This window comes from Poecilia formosa, unplaced genomic scaffold, assembly GCF_000485575.1.
Source record: "Poecilia formosa unplaced genomic scaffold, Poecilia_formosa-5.1.2 Scaffold302, whole genome shotgun sequence".
Lineage (NCBI taxonomy): Eukaryota > Metazoa > Chordata > Actinopteri > Cyprinodontiformes > Poeciliidae > Poecilia > Poecilia formosa.
In genome coordinates, this window is record NW_006800241.1 from 596,578 (window position 1) to 616,836 (window position 20,259).

The 20,259-nt window shown below is 41.8% G+C and overlaps 2 protein-coding genes across 2 annotated transcripts in view; both read left to right on the top strand.

Moving 5' to 3' along the window:
* hao2 (hydroxyacid oxidase 2 (long chain)) overlaps nucleotides 1–1,756 on the top strand; it is an 11,431-nt gene extending 9,675 nt beyond the window's left edge. The window contains 2 exon segments of the mRNA XM_016660917.1: nucleotides 1,131–1,230; nucleotides 1,327–1,756. Of these exon segments, the coding sequence (XP_016516403.1) occupies nucleotides 1,131–1,230; nucleotides 1,327–1,382 (156 nt within the window). The 3' untranslated portion in view covers nucleotides 1,383–1,756.
* Nucleotides 1,757–2,642: 886 nt separating this feature from the next.
* Nucleotides 2,643–19,310, top strand: LOC103152151 (kelch-like protein 9). The gene is made up of 11 exons (XM_007572511.2): nucleotides 2,643–3,272; nucleotides 4,241–4,294; nucleotides 7,529–7,662; nucleotides 7,815–7,996; nucleotides 8,159–8,291; nucleotides 9,457–9,653; nucleotides 10,036–10,111; nucleotides 10,224–10,781; nucleotides 11,684–11,863; nucleotides 11,956–12,069; nucleotides 17,733–19,310. Exons 1-11 carry the CDS (start codon nucleotides 3,217–3,219, stop codon nucleotides 18,230–18,232), a joined length of 2,184 nt encoding a protein of 727 aa, XP_007572573.1. The 5' UTR covers nucleotides 2,643–3,216; the 3' UTR covers nucleotides 18,233–19,310.
* Nucleotides 19,311–20,259: the final 949 nt, after the last annotated feature.

Sequence of the window (20,259 nt, forward strand, 5' to 3'; positions counted from 1 at the left end):
TGATGTAAAAGAATATGGAGGCAGTCTTTCCTCAATGCGATTCCCTCCATCCTGTGGAACACCGACGATGCGTCTGGCAGAGAATCGGTCTCAATGCATGGCGCCAACTACTGCCACCGGTTGTGTCTTCCTTGGTTTGAAATCCTCACATTGACTCCAAACATGCTTGTTGTTATTTTGGCCAAACCGTGTCGGTTGTCTGACCGTACTGCTTTTCTACAGGCGATATTTAGGTTGCTGTTTTTGTCAAGTCTGATGGGTAAATCTTGAACCTGCTTGGTTCATATTAGGGTAAAACTGATCGATTGAAAATTGGTCTGAGTAGATCCATTCTTAAAAGGTAAATAATGTCAAAATCATTCAAACTTGTGTCGTATTCGACTATTGTTAAGCTTCTGGAATGTATTAAACTTTACTGACAATTCGTCATCCGTGTATAAATCAATCAATCAAGCTTATTTGTGTAGCACATTTCAGAAACAAGGCAAAGTGTTTTACATCATAAAAACACAAAAATGAAAAGTCATAAGAACATCATACAGTCACCGGATTAAGAAACCAGTTACATACATCAAAATCGTCAAGACACACCACGTTCCAGTGACTATGGGCCTAAAGCAGCTCTAACCAGGTGGGGCTTTAGCCATGATTTAAAGGAACTCAGTGTTTCAGCTGTGTTGCAGTTTTCTGGAAGTTTATTCCAGATTTGTGGTTCATAGAAGCTGAATGCTGCTTCTCCACGTTTGGTTCTGGCTGGGTTTTGGTTAACATCCAAATATATTGTGCAGATGCTATTCAATTTGAAGTTTTACAGCCACCAGAGCTGAATTTGGAGTGTTTAGTGTAATTTATCAACCAACACTCTATCCTGTGTCATTATTTAAATAGAATTTAGGAAAATTATTAGATTGGCTTCAGAATAGTTTGGTGCAGTTGCATTTTGATGGCCAAAAAATTTGTGGTATAGGTGCAACTAGCTAAAAGTAATATTTAACAAATATTGTGTCTAAAATTTAGCAACATATGGATTAGAGAAAATCCATAGTAAGGTCAAACTCATCTTCACAATTCTTATGTTTGCAATTCGTTGGTGTTTTTNTTGCACTCTACCAGGTTACAGTGACAGACAGGCAGTAATTATATCTTGTGTGATTTATCAGGGGGAGGAAGGAGTGAGGGAAGTTCTTCAGATCCTGAACGACGAGTTCCGTCTTTCCATGGCTCTATCAGGTCAGTCTGATACTCGAGGTTTAGCGACCCAAACAGAAACTGATGAAATAATGGCATTCACGGTGTCCTCTCTTTCCGTCCTGAATGACCTGACAGGCTGCAGAAACGTAGCCGAAATCAGGAGGAACCTCGTTCAGTTTTCCAAACTTTGACGACGATAAGGACGACGGCGCCGCTTTAGCAGGATTCTGGCCTGAATTAAAGCCCGAGATGTAACCATGAATACACCGAGGACGGGTTCACGTCAGAACCCGCTGGCGCCAGGAAATCACGGTTCACGGAAGCCTGTTCCTGGAATTCGACTTGTAATCATCCCCCATTGTACGAGTGACAGAATGTCGTGAGAAAGTGGAGTGTTGTTGGAAGACTGAGCGATCGATTAATGAAAGTGTTTCTGGCTTTGGTGGCGGAAAGGATGTGGGTGCTTATCATAAAAACAAACACATTTCTTCTGGTTAAACTGTGCAATGTTCGTGAGAAATGCTGCCAGTGCTTGTGGTTGAATAAATACCTGCTGAGATGAACACATTCTTTTTGTTGTATCATTTTTCACATGAATCAGAAAAATTCATGTGTCTTTAAAAAATTTATTTTTTAAAGACACATGCAGTTTCATTTAGGCCTGAATTCCGCTGGACGATAAATTGCCCCAGAAGTTATCGCGATAAACGATAATATTGTTGTTTTGGAACCATTCTCAATATAATGGCATAAAAATACAAGGACACATTCTCAAATGTCAGTAAACATACATTTAAACACTGGAACTGAAAGACGTTAGGGCCAGCAACCTGCATGTTTCAGTTCTCTCCCTGGTTTAGCACACCTGGATTAAATGGTGGCTCATTAGAGGCCTCAGGAGAACATTGACAAGCTGAAAAGGTTGTTACTACCACCAGGGAGAGAACTAAGACATGCAGGTTGCCGGCCCTCGAGGACCCACTTTGGGGACCACTGTCCTAGCTCACTAGATGTGTATTTATAAAACACACCTCAAGTCATGCCTGGTTAAATGTTTGCATTTCTTAGCCGTCAGCTATCTTCTGGCACACCTTTGGCTCGATGTTTGACCTCACGAATCTGTAGAGCTGATTGAAATAGTTTGGTTTTCTAGCCGGGTTCAGCATGCGGCTTTTCAAAGGCCATTCCAGAAGCTCAGCATTAGCCAGTTTCAGTCTTTCCTAAACTGGTTTTGATGTGCTGGAGACCCCCGTCCAGGTTTCACCTCACAACCTCTGAGTTGAGGTGATGTAAAAGAATATGGAGGCAGTCTTTCCTCATTGCGATTCCCTCCATCCTGTGGAGGGAATCGCAATGAGGAAAGACTGCCTTAAATCCATAATAAGGTCAAACTCATCTTCACAATTCTTATGTTTGCAATTCGTTGGTGTTTTTTTTTTCTGCAGTATCGTCATTGTACTCTGAAAACTGTTTAACTCAAATAGGTCTTTGTAGGCCCAAAATTAACATAACATTCATGTTCATGAACAACAGACGCTCCAGTTTTCATCAGTCGTCTGAACAAGTTAAATCTTTGAAAACAAACAGACTCATCAAATGTTTCTGCAACCAAATCAACCTACAATGGGGGCTCAAGATCAAGCTAAGACACCTGCACATGTGTAGGCGTGAAAGGAAATAACAGGTCACAGCGGCGCTGAACGGCGGCAACGTCGTCCACCGTTTTGGAGAGCTTTCACCGGTTAAAAGTCAGTCGGTTGTGTCAAGCAGCCTGAAAAAGCTTAAAAACTCAAAAGAGCTCGCACAAAAGAAACAGTGACAGTATCTCAAATGTGACATAACTGGGTGGAGAGCAGCGAGATGCGGAAAGAGACCGAGAAGGAGAAGTGGTACAGGAAGTGACTGAGGTCTCGGTTAAGTTAAGAAACGGTGATGCTTGCTCAGATGCTCCGACTCTTCCAGCAGCTGTAGCGGCGCAGCAGACATTTTCTGCTCCGTCTTCTTCTCTGAGTTGCTCTGCGTTAGATGGACAATCTGGAGGGGGGCCTCGGATCCAGTCTGCTGAGGAAGCTTTCCTCCAGGTAGGCCATGCACATCGACAAGTTTTTGATTTCTCTGTCAAACATGCACTGGAAGTTGAATCACACCCAAGGTAGCTTAAAAAAAAGGCAACTTTTTTGATTAGTTGCCCTTCAACAATGGCCTCAGTCTCCGTCATTAACTCCTAACCTACGCCAGTCGGTTTGACTGGGATTTTTTTTTTTTCTGCTGGAAGCCACTTGAGTTCTAATAACGGTGGCCAAAATAAATGGCCAAAAAAAAAAAAAAGCCAATTTGGAAAGATGTTTCAAATTCATTTCTCAGCATGAGGTGCAGACGTAGCAACTGAAAACAATTCCCATTTAAAAGGATTTAAAGATTTTGTTTACGGAATTGTTTTCCTCCACAAATTTACTCTGGTACACATTGTCCAAACAACAGTACATGCAGAACCACTTTAGTCATTATTATTGTGTGGGAGGAAAGATGTTTCGCCAGAACAGTGTGCTCATTTTGTTTCACATCAATCAAACTGTTTTATATGCTTAAATGTGTGCTGGTAACTATGTAAAACCTGGTATAAAAAGTAATAGTAAAATCGAGAAAGAAAAAAAAAAACCTAAACAAACTAAACTAAAAATACCAAAAACAAATCAAAGAGGCCGAAGGATAAAATCAAACGGCAAAAAGCGACAGAAGCACACTTAAAATTTCAAACGGACATGTCTGCAGATGGAGCCGGGCGGACCCCAGGTTGAGTCAAGTGTGAAGATAATTACACAACTAAGTAGCAGAGTAATATGGTTAAATTAAAAAAATTACAACCCACGTAGGTTGGAGTTAATTTGACCGACTTGCAAGCAGGGTTTCGCTTTTGTAGGCTGTTTCAAAAAGTTAACATCTGGTGCAGTTTTACCGGCGTACTCGTTCTTTCTACCAGATTGTTGTTGTTGTTTTGGATGTAGGTTACAGTCTGCTGATTCGTCTCGTTTTCTTCTTCTCCTCGTAGGAAGTCTCACCAGCGCAACAACAGCCCTCAGCCTCCAGGGGACAACGAGCAGGGGTATGAAAATGTCTGGACTGTCCTTTCACAACATGTCCGCTCTTCCGGACGTTTCGTCACCGTAGACGGCCCGGTTGTCGCCGAACCCCGCAGCTCTCAGCCATTTTGTTTGCTTAATGTTATTAGCTTCAGGGTCCGACATCAAAAACAACACACTGCGCATATTTGTAGACATATTTGTAGGGGAAAAGTATAACTGGTACAGCACTTGACAGGGTAAAAAGCCAGAAAGGAAGTGATTGAACCAGGCAGGAAGTGATTGAACCAGGCAGGAAGTGATTGAACCAGGCAGGAAGTGATCGAACCACGCAGGAAGTGATCGAACTAGAGGTCGTAAACAGGAGTAACCTCTTGCCTTCCTGTTCGGCGGCCTCTTGTTCACAGCAACAGGCAGCCTTAGACAAAACAACCCCCATCTGCTGCGAATTGAGCTTTTCCCCTGATTTATAAAATGGCTGTTTGTTTTCAGATTTCGAGAAGAGTCGACCACACTTAGTGCGATTCATCGTTCACCGCTCCCACCGACTTTGGTGGTTCTATTTACTTCCATTTCAAGAGATGGGAAATGTATTAAAAAAGAAAAAAAAAGTCGAAGAGCACTTACCAAACTATGGCAACATACATAAATAACATTAATTTCATACAGGATAAGGAAAAAAGAAACCAGTGTCACCATAATGCTTTATATTTGCGAGCAGGGATTCCACAAAAAAACGTAACCGCAGTGAATGGAAGCAGCTGAAAGTCAAATTTCTCTTGCAGTTTTTAACCACACTATCATAATTTGACTAAAACATAATTTCAAAGTCACAGCACTCAAACATATTTTAGTCCATCTCTAGTTAATTTCTTTCGAAACACAGTTAGATTTCAAAAAGTCATCTTAAGCTTGGTGAAGGGATAAAAAAGAAGATGTCAGTTTCGTAATGCGCAATCTGTTGCTCATTTGGTTTTGACACAGGAAAAAATAAGTCACTCCTGTGGCTAATTATCTTGAATTAGCATGTAGGAGCAACACTTGAAGAGACTGGTTAGCAATTTAACTTAACCCTATAATTGTCTTGACAACACTGGTGTCCTCAATGGACCCGTCGGCTTTACATGTGAAGGGTTATCGACGAGATCTGAAAAGGGCAGCATATGTTTTATTCTGACGTTGAAGCCTTTCGATGTGAAACACAAAAACATACCATAGAAAACTGTATGATTGCAAACAAGACGTGCGGTGGCTTTGATGGCGTGTTTACTCAGTCCTCTCAGGCCAGCTGTTGTCACCGTTGCACGAACCTGGTCGTGTGTCTTCCGTCTCTGGTTCCGCTCGGCCCGGCAGCCGAGATTCCAGATCGTTTCATAATCCCCGGGGCAAAAAAACAAAACAAACAAAAAGAAAATAAGGGTTTGGAACAGATACTGTTTTTTGATGTGTGAGTAAAAAGAGCTGCCGCCTTCGCCCAATTACTTTCACAAACTTCATCCACACTTCCTGCATGTTAGGATCCGTGGGAAAAGCATTTGACTATATATGAAAGTTATTTTAAAATTTATGTTTTTCTTTATTACATGAATCCTCCATATGTAGTAACGGCCATGTTGTTTATGTATAAGACGATGGTTTTTTTTAAAAATTACTCATCTTGAAGTTTTTTGATTTTCTTTCTTTTTTTTGTTTTGCTTTTGCATACATTAGACAAAATGTAAAAAAAAACAAAAAGATAAAACTAGTAGAGGAATAGATAAACAATATTTCTATTTTTGTCAATATGAAGAAGACAAAGTGTGGACCAAAACTAAAATTAATAAAAGTGTAGATGGAAGCACAAGCTTATTATGCCATCACTTTTTATTCATAAAGCATAACTGAAAACAAAGCAGAAGAATATTTTCTGTATATTTTCTAAAACATATCACATAATCCAGCTGAGTCAGAAAATCAAAAAACAAACTTATAAAAAAACCAATAAAACTCTAAAATATTTGTTTAGCAAATGATTCCTAGACTTTAAAAAAAGAAAAAAAAACTAAGAGTGAAAATTTCAATTTTAACTCCTCTCAGTAATTATTCCACATCTCACTGAAATACAATTTGATATTTCTAAATTTTCTTTTTAATAATAATAATAATCCTTCTCTCTTCTTTGAAAAACAACATGAAGCCTGATTAGGATTTGTGTAATGAAATGTGCTGCATTTATCATTAACAATGGCACCAAACACATCCAGTAATAACCAAAACATATATTGTTGAACCACTTTTGCTGAGTATGAACAAGATAAATGTAGAGCTAGCATTGAGGGTTATGAGGTAAAACGTTGCCCAACCGCTAACAAGCTGCTTTTCCACTCCAAAACAAACAGTTTCCATTAAAACAGACTAAGGCAGAAATATAATTTGTTAGATTTACTTTCAACCAATCCCCTGTAAGAGTAAAAAAAGGCTCTGAGTTGCAGCTGTGGAGGAGCTAACATGTTCCTTGGTTGAGTCATAATTGAGTCATTTTACATATAATCACCTTCCTAACATAATGGGCTAAGTCTTTTTTTGCCAAAAGTGATTTTGGCTGGGAAAAAAAAAACTTCTGGCAAAAAGTATTTGACAAAGTTGGTGACAGAATAGGCCCTTCCCTCAATGGGTAAATAAAAGTGTAATGATTTACCAGAGGAGGTATTCGTTTGGGTGCTGAACTGTTGAAAGCACTGAAACTCCATCCTGATTTCTTTTTTCTGCATTTAAGTGACTGATTGACAGGAACTCAATTTTGATTCATTGGCAATATCTTTTTTATGTACTTGTACAATGATCTGGTTTTGCAGCAGGTGCTATTTCTTCTCTTTCTTTTGCTTTGTTTTGTCTTTTCACCCCGCCATACAAAAAGAGGAAGTACCGTTCACCATTGTAGTCTCTTATTCCTCATTTTCAGATCGTACCATGTATGGACAGCAAATCAGATGAGGGAGTTTTACTAGTCCCACTGAGGAGAAGTAGCGTCCATTAATCAAATGTGTAAGAATAGAAAAGCCAGAGTTTGGCTTTTAGCAATGGATCAAGTGAGAGTTGAGGAAGTGGCATTTTGGGGGAGGGGGGGGGTAAGAACTGTGAGACAAAGGTCAAGATTGAAACATTCAATTTCCAAAATACCCAAAAGCTGTTTTTATTTTGTTCCTTTTACCTCTGGTATTCTAAATTTGAAGGTTTTTGCATATCTAAAAGATTGGGCTGTATGTTCACCCCTGCAGGGCGAGCGGCGATGACAGCAGCGCCGGCAGGCTCAGCCGCAGACTGTCCCGTCTGGGCAGCAGACATCAGTCCAGGGAACCTCCAAGACCTCCGGTTCAGCCGGAAAGGCCTCCTCCTCCACCTGTCCAGCAAGGTGTGTGCTCTCCGCCGCGTCCGGCCACCGCATGGTCCAACTAATGTGCATCTTTAGAGAAAAACAAAACCGAGACATTTTCGACTAAACCTTCATCACTGAGCAGCGATATTACAGCTTTGTCTTGACCCGAGGTGTGTTTGTGGTTGCAGATGAGAGGATTCCACCACCAGCCCTCGTCCTGCCTTCAGCTCCGCCTCCAGCACTGGCTCCTTTCCCGCTTCCAACAGATCGGCCGCCCAAGCGGCCCGACAAATCCACCAAACCCAAGCTCCCGCCTCGGCCGCTCTCCAAGGTGTTCAGTAGCTACGAACACGGATCGAATGTGTTGCAGGTACGTTCTTCCAACTGCACGAGTCGTCTAACCGCAGCTTTGGGTTGAAGTCACTGCATTGTACGCTGTCATTACTACAATAAAAGAAACTGAATTTCTAGCCAATAATGTTGGTTATTTTATGTAAAACATGTCGTTATGAATTTATTGTTTCCTCCAAAGGGCTTCGATACTTTCCGAGGAGATGAGACTCTGTGTGACGTCGTCCTGGTTCCTGGCGACAGCACCGAAGCGTTTCCAGTTCACAGAGTCATCATGGCTTCCTGCAGTGATTATTTTAAGGCAATGTTCACAGGTTTGTTTGACCTTCTATGATATTTGGTGACAGGCAGTTTAAGAAGATTAAGCCCTTTATGTAGGAAGACGTTTGACTTATCGCTCCATTGTGTTTGTTTAATTTGAAGATAATGACTTAAAAACTAATACAGCACACAAAGTCAATTACCTCTGCTACTCTGGTGATGAAGATGGTTAAAAAAGGACGATAATAATGTAGTTGTGAGTTGCCAAACATCCAGCTGTCCATCAGTTGTCTTCTTCCACTTACCTGGCCTGGTAGAAACCAGCTCCTTGTTCTATGCTTCGCTTTCTACTGAGGGTCTGGACGCTCCACTAACGAGAAACGACTGCTTGCTGTAGGCGTAGACTCTGTGAAAGTTTTAAATGACTGGATTGACGTTTGCCCCAGACGTATATAATGCACCACTTTGACGACCGTCCTCCACTGCGAGGAGAGAAGCGGTGAGCCGAACAAGATGGCTGGTAATGTTAAGTCAATATTTGGTTGTGAGGGTAACAAGTCCAGGAGGGACACCCTGACATCCCTCCCTAGTAAATTCTGGGTCTCCTTCCATTTTAAAGTGACTGGAAAACCTCCAAAAGTTTCCCAGACCTGGACAAAGCAGTCCATCATTTTCTAGTGTAGAACCTCTGCATTGGACTTGGAGCCAACACCCATCCTATTAACTTTACATTTGTGTGCAATCTTCTGCAGTTTAGACTGAAAAAAATAACCTCAAAAAATGCTAAATTAAACACCTTGAGACTCTGTCATCACATCTTTAACAGGACCTTTAAAAAGGTTCTTCTACTGCACAGTTCTCAGTAAAAAATAGCTAGACACTTTTTTGATTACAGAAGCTAAGTTGATAGCTCAATGTCATTGTTCTGCTAAATCAGATAGACTCTCGTTGAAACGGCACAGAAATGATCTGTCACGACTTATACTTTCATTTCTGATTACCACGAAAAAGGAAACTCTGCTGACCTTTTTCACTCGCCCTCCTTTACATCGCGGCTTCTAACAAACCCTGTGCTGTAATCCTCGTCAGGCGCGGTTTTCTCATCTCGCTGGTTTTGCCCTGCGTCTTCCTGCCAGCTCAAGACAAATCTCCCTAAGCGATGCAAATTCATGCGTTCACCTTGTGTCTGTCCCTCTGTGCTTCGTTCGCTCTGTTCAGGAGGCATGAGGGAGCAGGAGATGAGAGAGATCAAGCTGCATGGGGTCACCAAGGCGGGCTTAAAGAACATCATAGAGTTCATTTACACATCCAAAGTCATCCTCGACATGGGGAACCTCCAGGACACGCTGGAGGCTGCAAACTTCTTGCAGGTCATGCCTGTTCTGAGCTTCTGCAACGAGCTTCTGAGCAGCGAAGTGAGAAGCGTCTTGACTTTTTTTGTTACATGTTGAACAGTGCTGGTTTGCAATCCAGGCCTCTTCCTCAAAGGCCTCTCAGGTCCTCCAAAGCAACACAACAATAGATGCTTTTCCATTACAAATTTACACAAATCTTTGTCAACATTCTGCTAAAAAAAACCCAAACCAAATACATTTATGTTGATACGTCTGAAAAACCACCTAATCCTAGAGGGGGAAAAAAATATATCATAAAACTTTCAAAATGGGCATGTTCCCATTAAGACAATTTATTTTCAGAATTCAAATTTGGGCAATTTTATGGCTAATGGAAAAACAGCGACAGTTTAGATAAAGCCAAACTAATTTGGTTGATGTTTCCATGTATCTCTTGGTGCAGATTACAATCGATAACTGTGTGGAAGTGGAGCGGATTGCCACAGATCTGCTCCTTGAGGATGTTCTGGTGAATATAGGTAAGTTAAGACACGCGACCCTTGTAGCACTTAACATTTGTGCAGTGAAAAACAAGAAAGCCCGTCATGCAATGTTTTGTTTCCAGTTTATGATTGGTCTTATCAAACCTAGGGAAGTTTGTGGGGCAGAACCTGACCGCGCTGGTGGACTCCGGCCGCTACCTGCAGCTCTCTGAGACCAGCATCGCCAACGCTCTGGCCAGCAACTCGCTGGGCGGTTTCTCAGAGCTGGAGCTTTACCACATCGCCAAAGGGTGGCTGGAGCACGACCCTCCCTCGCGTCACTCCTCCGTCTACGCCCTGATGCGCCACATTCGCTTCCCGCTAATGAGCCCTGGTGAACTCATTCAGATCTCTCAGGACGAGGAGGAGGAGGGTGACTCCATGATGCGCTCTGACACCGCCTGCGTGAACCTGCTGCTGGAGGCCAGCAACTACCAGATGATGCCTTACATGCAGCCGGCGCTGCAAACCGAGAGGACGCAGATTCGATCGGACGCCACGCACATCCTGGCCCTGGGCGGCGTGATGCGGCAGCAGCTGGTGGTGAGCCGGGAGCTGAGGCTCTACGACGAGAACACCGGCCATTGGAGGGCTCTGAAGCCCATGGAGGTGCCGCGTTATCAACACGGCGTGGCTCTTCTGGGAGGCTTTCTCTTTATTGTTGGAGGTGAGGGCATCAAGCTTAATGCTCCTTAAGTTGAAGTCATAGTCGGTATTACACTTGAAAGTAAGGGCATTGAGGCCAAGCTAAGCTAATTGTTGAGGTATTCGGTGCAAATAAATGAACCGAAACTTTAAAGGTTCCCAGAAGCTTCATCTGAAGTCCAACAGTTGAAGCGCAGTCATGTGGTTTTGGTATTCACACACACCTTTCATACAACGGCGCAGACCATCTGGGGGACACACCACTCCCTCTTCAGTGTACATCACACCTCCACCTTCAGGCTTAGGGTACCTAGTTCAGCTTTTACCAAACAGTCATGGAGCTAGCGCCACACTTTTCTGTAGTCAGCCTCCTACGTAAACAACAACGTTACAATTTCAATACAGGAGTTACTACCAATTTACCAGTCTTGCTATTATAGTTATTTAGTGAAAAATTGTATCAATGTACATAATTCCTAGCCTGGTTAAAACCAGCCCTTTGTTCTACGTTTGGCTTCGTCCAGAGGGCCTGGATGCTCGGCTGTTGATAAATAATTGCTTGTAGAAAGTGTGGACTCTGTTAAAGTTTGAAACTTTACCCAATCGCTAACGGTTGGTTACCCAACGTTGACCCAATTACCTCATTCGGCAGCTGAAGAGAAATGTCAACATTAGTGTCTGAGTGCATTTCTGTATAAAACACAGCAACAAACTTCAGACCAATCACTCAACGCTTTGCACAGAGTTCTGTCAACATAGTTGCATTCAGGCCTGGTGTCGAGGTCGGCAGGCAGATGCCTCTCTGCAAACAAAGTAATGCAATTTTCGTCACGCAGCAATGAGAACAGATTTGTACTTTCAAAGTACATTTGAGCCTCTATGCTAAGTTTTGAAGCTTAACACCAATTTTCATTGAATTCTTAGGTCAGAGCACATACGACACAAAGGGTAAGACTGCCATAGACAGCGCCTATCGCTATGACCCGCGCTTTGACAAATGGCTTCAGATTGCCTGTCTCAACGAGAAAAGGACCTTTTTCCACCTCAGCGCTCTGAAGGGGAAGCTGTTTGCCGTTGGAGGAAGGAACGCCTCGGGGGAAATCGGTAGGCCCCTCGGCTCAAAATTGTGAGAAATTTCTCGGAAGGAGCATCTGGTTGTTAGCGTTCAACATCTCCTCTCTTGTCCTTTTGACCAGACACCGTGGAGTGCTACAACCTGAAGAAAAACGAGTGGACCTTTGTGACCAACATGATGGAGCCTCATTATGGGCATGCTGGGACCGTTCACGGGGGCCTCATGTACATCTCAGGTGAGAGAGCAATGCACAAAGACAGACAGGGGTATCTTTACAGTACTTAAAAGTATGTGCACAGTTTTATTTGTTTGCCTTTTTGCCTTCTGAAGGATTTCCAACAGGTTTGCAGGAAGTAGCTCACCTGCAGTAAACTGGAGGATCCAGACTTGGCAGTAGAGCATAAAATTCCCTCCAAAAGTATTGGAACAAGGCAAATTCTCTAGTTTTTGATGTACACCAAGACATTTGGGTTTCAGCTTTTATTTCTTGGTATTTACGTGTAGACGTGCTAAGCAACTCAGTAGATGGCGCCTTTTGTTTGAACCCAACCATTTTTCAAGTGATCAAAACTGTGACTGGCAGGTGTTTCTTGTTAAGCAGGTGTTGCCTTTGAGGTCGACTGTTCAAAACATTAAACAGCCTTCTTGTTAAAGTGGGTTAACCAACATGAAGACTGGAGAGCTCTTCATAGGGGAAAAACAAGCCAATTAGAAGCTGAGAAAAGTAGGAAAACCAATCAGAGCCATTGGACAAACATTAGGCATAGCAACGATTTGCAATCTATGAGAATTTCTCTCTATCTTTTGCCTGACTGGGAAAAACTTTAACTTTTCCTGGCAGTTAAAAAAAATATATACATTAAGTATAATTATGGACTTTCACCCACATATGAGGACAATAATTTAGTAGCAGCTTATGGCAACTGAACATTTGTGTTGCTAACTGCTAACAGCGATTGACATAATGTTCCACTGAATCCACTTGTGATTTCATATGTCCAAAAATGCATGATGCATGATGTTAGCCTTTTTGTGATCTCCTATTTTTACCGTCCATCGTTACTTGCTTCGCTATTAGGCCAGCAGATTCTGGGCAGGCTATTTTTGCATCTGACAATTACATCAACGTTTTAGTCACTTCTCCCTGGTTCTCCAAACCGAGATGACTCAAAGCAAGCTTGAGGAATATCTCCCTGCTTTCCTTGGATTTGTGTAAACGAGTGTAGATGTTTGATTTTATGAACGCTAACAGTTGAGCAGCAAGAGGCAATTAGCATTTCTCACCTGCTTTTGTAAGGATACCTTCTGAACGGTTTTGAAATAATAAGAGAGCTTCAGAGCTAAACGCAGCTCCTAACAGCGCTCTAGCTCAGGCTTAATGCTGCCTGTTAAAGTAAGCGACTGAAAGCAGAGCAAAGTCACATTACTGAACCCACAAAATAACACTTCCTTCTATAAATGATCTCTGTGTAAAAATGACTCATCCTGAATGGGGAGAGAGAAAGCCACATAAGTCGTGTTTTATCTGTTCTTGAAGCGTTTCCAAAAGGTCAACTTCTTTTTATTCTTTTTATAGCTCCACCTCAACAAGATGCATTTGAGTTTTGTTTTTTAAAACGTATTCCCAACAATGAGAAGACAGCTGATCAAAGCGCTTAATTACAATTCTCTGCACTGATATAATTTCCCAAAAACTCTCCATCCCACGGTTTGTTGGAGTTATGGGAAACTAGCTCGGGTGGTCAAAACAAACCAACAAAACTTTTTATCAGCAGGAGATTTGCTTGATGCAAAATTGACGAGCAAATTAGCTTGTACAGCCATCTAACCGCATTCCCTCACCGGGTCTTTTTCACAGCTGTTAAACCACACAATGCATCTACTTTGCGTCTAACTGCTGTTCACACGGTTGACTGCTGCAAGAAAGCAAAGCGTGTTTGTTTTTTGGTTTGTTCACAAATTAATTTCAGTCTTTTGGCACTGCAGCCGCTTTAAAAAAATCACTCTCTGGTGTCGAATATCTGACGCTGCCACATGAGCAGAGCTCTGTGGCATTCGAGAGACTTCGAGAAGAAAAACCAAGCACGAGCTTTTGTAGCTGCTGGTGAGCTTTGCAACTTAGAGCTTCGAGGAAACACTACACAAGTATTAAACCTTCCTGTATTTGGTATTTTCTGATAAGTCAAGTGAAAGTGTTTTTTTTTTTTTGTCAGGTTTTGTTAGCTTGTAGACGGCACCCTCTTAGCTGACCTACTTTGAAAGCCTTTTCCTGTTTTAGCGGCGCTCTCATAGGCCGCTCTCAACCTGAACTGGGTTTCTTAGCAACCCTTGGACAGGAAAACCACTTCTCGCAATGAGAGCGCAGTGCAACCTATAAGTTTCACATGTAGGCCTGATAACCAGGAAGCCCAAAGGCCTGTGGTTAGAGTGGGCCTCCGAAACTCAGCACCTATTTCACTTCTCTCATTTCTGTAGACCTACACGTAAAGCAAACACTGTGGAAACTGTACCAGGCAAGTTCTGAACGGGGGTATTATTATTTCCTTTTTCACCATTTTTTTTTTTTTTTGGATTGAAGTTAAAAGAAATTATTAAAATTTTTATCACCTTCTGTCATGGTACAACCACAAACATCAATGTATTTTTTGGGGGAGATTTAAAGGGGACCTATTATGCAAAATTAACTTTTTGCATCGTTTTATACTTCCATTTGGGTCTCAGCTGCTATTGTAGCAATAATTTATTTATTTTTTGGTGTCTAGAAAATGAGTGGTTTCAAAAACCTCATGATTGTTAAGTCACGATTAAAGGGGGACTGCGCCATTACCTAGCAACCCCAACCGAGTCAATACATCTCCTAGCAACCCCACCCGGTTTTACTGCTGTACGCACTGAACAAAAGCTGCTGGAGAAGACAAGTAATTTTTTTTTTTATATTGCTGCATTTTTGTTGGTTGTGCAGAAGGCTCCACTTCTGCTTTTCAAAGACAAATGGTTGTTTAATTGAGCATCTGTTTGCAGCCATTTTCATGTACAATTGTTAACTTTGAGTTGGCTGGCAGTGGGCGTGGCTTATAAAGTGACAAGAGGCCCTAAAACGCTGCAACTCTTTTGGCTCTGAGTCTACAAACTAGAAAAACATTTGGATCCTTAATTATTTTGACCTAATATGTTTTGCAGAATAGCTCATCTAGTATGGTTTCTTCCTGCACTTATTTATATACTTTCTTTCCATCTTCACATAAACTCTGATAAGACTGCTAAAGAAAAGCATCCCCACAGCATGAGGCTTCCACCACCGTGTGTCAGAGAGGCTGCGGTGTCTTCGACAGTGTTAGTTTTCATCTGTGCAACATTTTTCATTTTGGCCTGAAAATTCAATGTTGGTCTCTTAAACTAGAACACCCTCTTCCACAGGTTCTCTGTTTCCCTTTCATGGTTTGTGGCAAAGTGGCCTTCTTTTGTCTTTCTGTCAACAATGGCTTTTCTTCAAACGGATTATGTCACCGTAACTGCGAGGCTATTGCACCTGCCTGCAGCAAGCACACTTATTTTGACTGGCTTATCACAGTGTCAACATATAAGAAGCTTTCAAAAAGCTCCTTATACACTTCAGACGTACTAAAACTGCACTGATACTGAAAATAGAAAGAACATAACTTTTGTACTAGTGAGCTTTTCTGCTGCTTTGCTGAAAACAACTTATTTTTGAGTCCCTGGGTGACCAGTCAGCGATTAAGACGGCAGAAATCTCCCGACTAGCCGTTAGCCGGAGTCTCTGATCTAAATTTGAGATCGTGTTTGAGTAATGTGACGGTAATGGAATAATAATAATAGTAAAGCAAGAACACATTCTCTAAAGTCAATAAACGTTAAATTCTGATGAACATTTAAAAACTGGGACTGGGAGACATTTAAACTGTCCAGAATAAATAAACCAAGCAACAGAAACGACAAACAGAATGAATTATTGGAGTCTCTGTTAACAAAAGAAGGATAGCAAAGCACCAGAACAAAGAGCAATATTTGGTAGAAAGAGAGAAAATGGAGAACAGTGATGAACTATTAAATAAATAACTCATCATTTCTTGCACCATCTGCTGTAAGCAAACCTGACATTAAAAAAATCTGAGCTTTCTCTTCAAAGAAACTAAATCCAATACAACAGAACATAGAAATTAAACTTTACTGCGGTAATGTTGGCAGAATACATTTTTTTAATGGTCAATATGATATCGTTTTTTTGCTCTCATATTACTAAAATAAAATAAGAAATGGGGCAAATTATTTGTTTATCTCGTATCTAATTGCTAATCTGTTCTTGTCATTTCGTAGTGCATGAGAGAGTGCAGCAATCTGAGGAAATGCAGCTCGGTCGCTGCGCCTTCTCAGGCCAAACAGAAGCGATACGGCGGCTCGCTATCTGTTGTCTGGAAAGCACCAAATGATTAGCGCAAGCTGTAACCCCGCACAAATATGTTCATCCTCATTACAAACACGTATTTTGGCACGATGTCAAAACGGTAACAATGGCGTCTACTCTTCAGGGAACTGTTAGCCCACTTGATGCTGAAGGCTGATTTCAGCTCCTGCATAATCATGTTCTTTTTTTGTTGCTGTTTCGTAAGCAAATATTGTGGATGTAAAGTTTTCATCATCTGACACAGTAAATACATCGTCACTGTCTGAGCCGTCCCTGAACCTGCTGCACTCTTAATCCAAACTAACTGGAGCTGCACCATCCACTGTTTTCACTTCCGATATAGATATCTGAGGTTTAGTATACAGAAAAACATGCTAAGTTGACTTAAAATGTTACTTTAGAAAAAGAAAACAGGCATTAATTTACTGAATTACAAATTTATTTGATGACTCTGGACCAGTACAGCACATTTAAATACACCAATAGCTTCAAAAGCCTGATCAAATATGTAAAAACTTTAATTTGTTCAGTCAGTGCAATTAGTAACCAAAGTAAAATAAATAATAGACTCTGTTAAACACAACAGGCTGACTACTTTGGTCAAAAAAAATAAACAAACCGTCTTCGAAATGGTTCAGAAATTAAAATGAAGTATTCTGAATATAATTTAAAATAAGGAATAAAGCATGAAGCCGCTCAGAGCACAAAGCGTAGAATTAGACTGATTAGATCTGCCCTTATGGATGGGGCATATAAACCCGAGCTGGAGTTGGTTTCAATATCGGGATCGATACAGATATTAATATCAGATCGGTGCATCTCTAGCTGCGAGAGGTTGAGTGGCTAAAGTCTTTCCTCTGCCTACGTTTCCCAGAATGCTGCACGGTTCTGGTTCACAGATCAGTGAAATGACTAAACATCAGACATATTATCTATTGATATTGATCATGTGTTTATCGCAATAACTTTTGTTATTGATTTATTGCCCAGTCCTAGTCTTACTTAAAATATTTTATGCTACAGTAAAAATAAATCCAGCACCTCACTTGACCGTTTCCAAGGTTTCCCCCTGAAAACTTGTTAACCCCTGGAGTTTGGTGGCAGGAAGGTCATTCATCCAGCAGCTTGTCGTGTTTTTGAGATAAAAATGTTTAAAGTTGACAGGAAATTTTAAAGTATCATTTGATAATCATGTGTTGTTGAAAGATTAATACCTGAACACCAACCATAAAGTCTTAATATGCAAATATTTTTAAAAGACTTAAAAAAAAATAAGCAATGCTTAGCCTGGTGGGACACAAGTAAAGCCTGGTGGCCCACCAGGCTTACAATACACTGGGGGAAACCCTGATTTCTTAGTTTCCAACATGCCACTGGAAAAATCCATATTTTAATTTTGAGTATTTAGAACATTTGATGAGCTTTTGGCTACTTTTGCTGTGGTCACATGAATCTAATTCTCTTCGGTCTCGCAGGTGGCATCACCCGTGACACCTTCCAGAAGGAGCTGTGGTGCTACGACCCGGTCGCCGACTCGTGGAGCCGCCGGGCCGACATGATGGAGCTCCGCGGCCTGCACTGCATGTGCACGGTGGGGGACCGGCTCTACGTGATGGGTGGCAACCACTTCCGGGGCAGCAGCGACTACGACGACGTGCTGGGCTGCGAGTACTACAGCCCGGAAACAGACCAGTGGACGGTGGTGGCACCGATGCCCCGCGGCCAGAGCGACGTCGGCGTCACGGTCTTCAACGGCCAGATCTACGTGGTCGGGGGTTACTCCTGGAACAGCAGGTGCATGGTGGACATCGTCCAGCGCTACGACCCAGAGCAGGACGTGTGGGACCGAGTGTTCAATGTGCTGGAGCCCCTGGGAGGGATCCGGGCCTGCACGATGACCGTCCACGTGCCGGAGGGGTCGGTGGACGAAGCCGAGATACAAGATTGCCCGTTACCCACAGCTAAGAACTGCTAGCCACCTACATCAGGCTGCTTTTGGGGGGGTTTCCAGCTTACGCCGTAGCAGTCAGAATCCAAAACAGGAAGCAGTGTGGGTTGTGACACAAAGGTTTCATGTGCAAACAAAAGCCAGCGAGTGCAGCTTGAAACACACATGTCGTATTTCAGTTATTTTCTGTCCTTCCCACAAGCTGTTAGCCACGTAGCATCTGCTTGTGTTCTGTCTGAAGACTCTGAATAAAAACATGGAGCTGCTTCGCCACGCACTGAAGGCCTCTGCTTCGCAGGTGAACCTTCAGTCGAACCGATTCATCTATTTCCTGGCACGAAGTCGTCAGATTAAAGATTAATAAATCGAGCGAGAGCTGTCTTTGTGGAACACGGCTCTGTTTCTCTCTCCAAGACCAGCTCGAAGGACTGCACAGATTTGCCAGACTTAAAATAGAGATGATGGTGTGTGTGCGTGTGTGTGCGTGCGTGCTGCAAAAAAAAAAAAAGCCACAGAGAGGTTTGCTTGTGTGTTTTTGTGAGTGGAACGTTTGTAGCTCAGTCATGAGACATCAGTCCCTGCCATGGCTACAAAGACCACACATCGTTATCATGTCGTGGCGTTGGAACTTCCTGTCCCCTCATTAATTAGGCCCGTGTGCAAAATCCCTGCTTTCACACTTTGGACCTGTTGAACCGTCAGCTTTTGGCAAACAATGTTCAGCTAAGAATGTGAGAAAATCCCGACTTGCCGCTGCTTGATGTGAACATGAGGATAAGCGAACAAAGGCCTCAGCCGTCCTGCTGCATTAATCCCACTAGATTACGCTCAGAGAGAGACTTTCTATTTACTATCAACCGCGACAAGAGTTGAGCTTAACGATGTGTGACGACAAGATCGTCCTTATCTAAAACCACGCTAACACACACACACACACACACACGCTGACACTCCTGGCTGTCTGACGACTTAACTACCCTTGAATCTTTGTCCTTCACTTCCAGATAAGACAGCAGACAGCTGTGATTATGGCTGCTGTGCCAAGGCCTTTTAGCTGCAATGTTGAAAACCAGACTTCTACCTTGGAGCTGAAAATCCAAAAAAACAAAAAAAGGAATGGAAAAAGAAAAAGAGCTTGATTGCCATGGCAGAAAGAATGGCCAAGGCTAATTTGATGGAGAGAGAGAAAGGAAGGAAGGAAAGAGTGAAAGAAGGACAGAAAGAAAGAACGAAAGAGGAAAGAAAGGGATGACATGAAAACAGAAAAGAAAGAAAGGAAGGAAAGTAAAAAGAAACAAGGGAAGAGGACAGAAAGAAGGGAAGAAAGATTGGATGACATCAAAGCAGAAAAGAAGGAAGGAAAGAATGGAAGAGGAAAGAAAGATTGAAAGGAAAAAAAGAAGGGAAGAAATAAAGTCAGACATGATGAAAGAAAAAAAATGGACCTTTTCTACTTCCACTCCTTTGGAAGTAGAAAACATAAACAGCTGCATCTCAACAAACTATATGACTGAAATGAAAATGGATTAATCTCAGCGATTCATTTCAAACATATATGCACGTTAAAATGTGATCCCATGGAACTGAAAGGACTTCTTCAAACTTACAACCTTCAGCAATAAACATACTTTGCCATAAGCCAATATTTATGTAATATAAATGTTTTTTATTATTACTTTGGTGAGATATTCTAATCTTAAATGTCCAAAACAGAAATAAAGGCTTGAAAACATCCGTCTGTGTATAAATGATCTATGTAATGTGTTATAGTTGGCGATTTAAGCTGTGGATATGAAGTTTTTAATAATTTATTGAATATGATTATGTTTATATAGCATGGCTTAAAGCTGAAAAGATTCAAAATTCAGTTTGTAAATTACATAAGACAAATATTTTTTTAGAAAATCAGAGATCCTGTTTTGGAGTTGGGCACGTTATCCAAATGTTTTAATGGAAAGTTAAGTGGAAGGAAGACATGGTAAAAAAAAAAAACCTGAAAGGATGACCAAAGCCCTCAGAAAATTAGAAAGCACAACTCATCCAAAAAAAAAAAA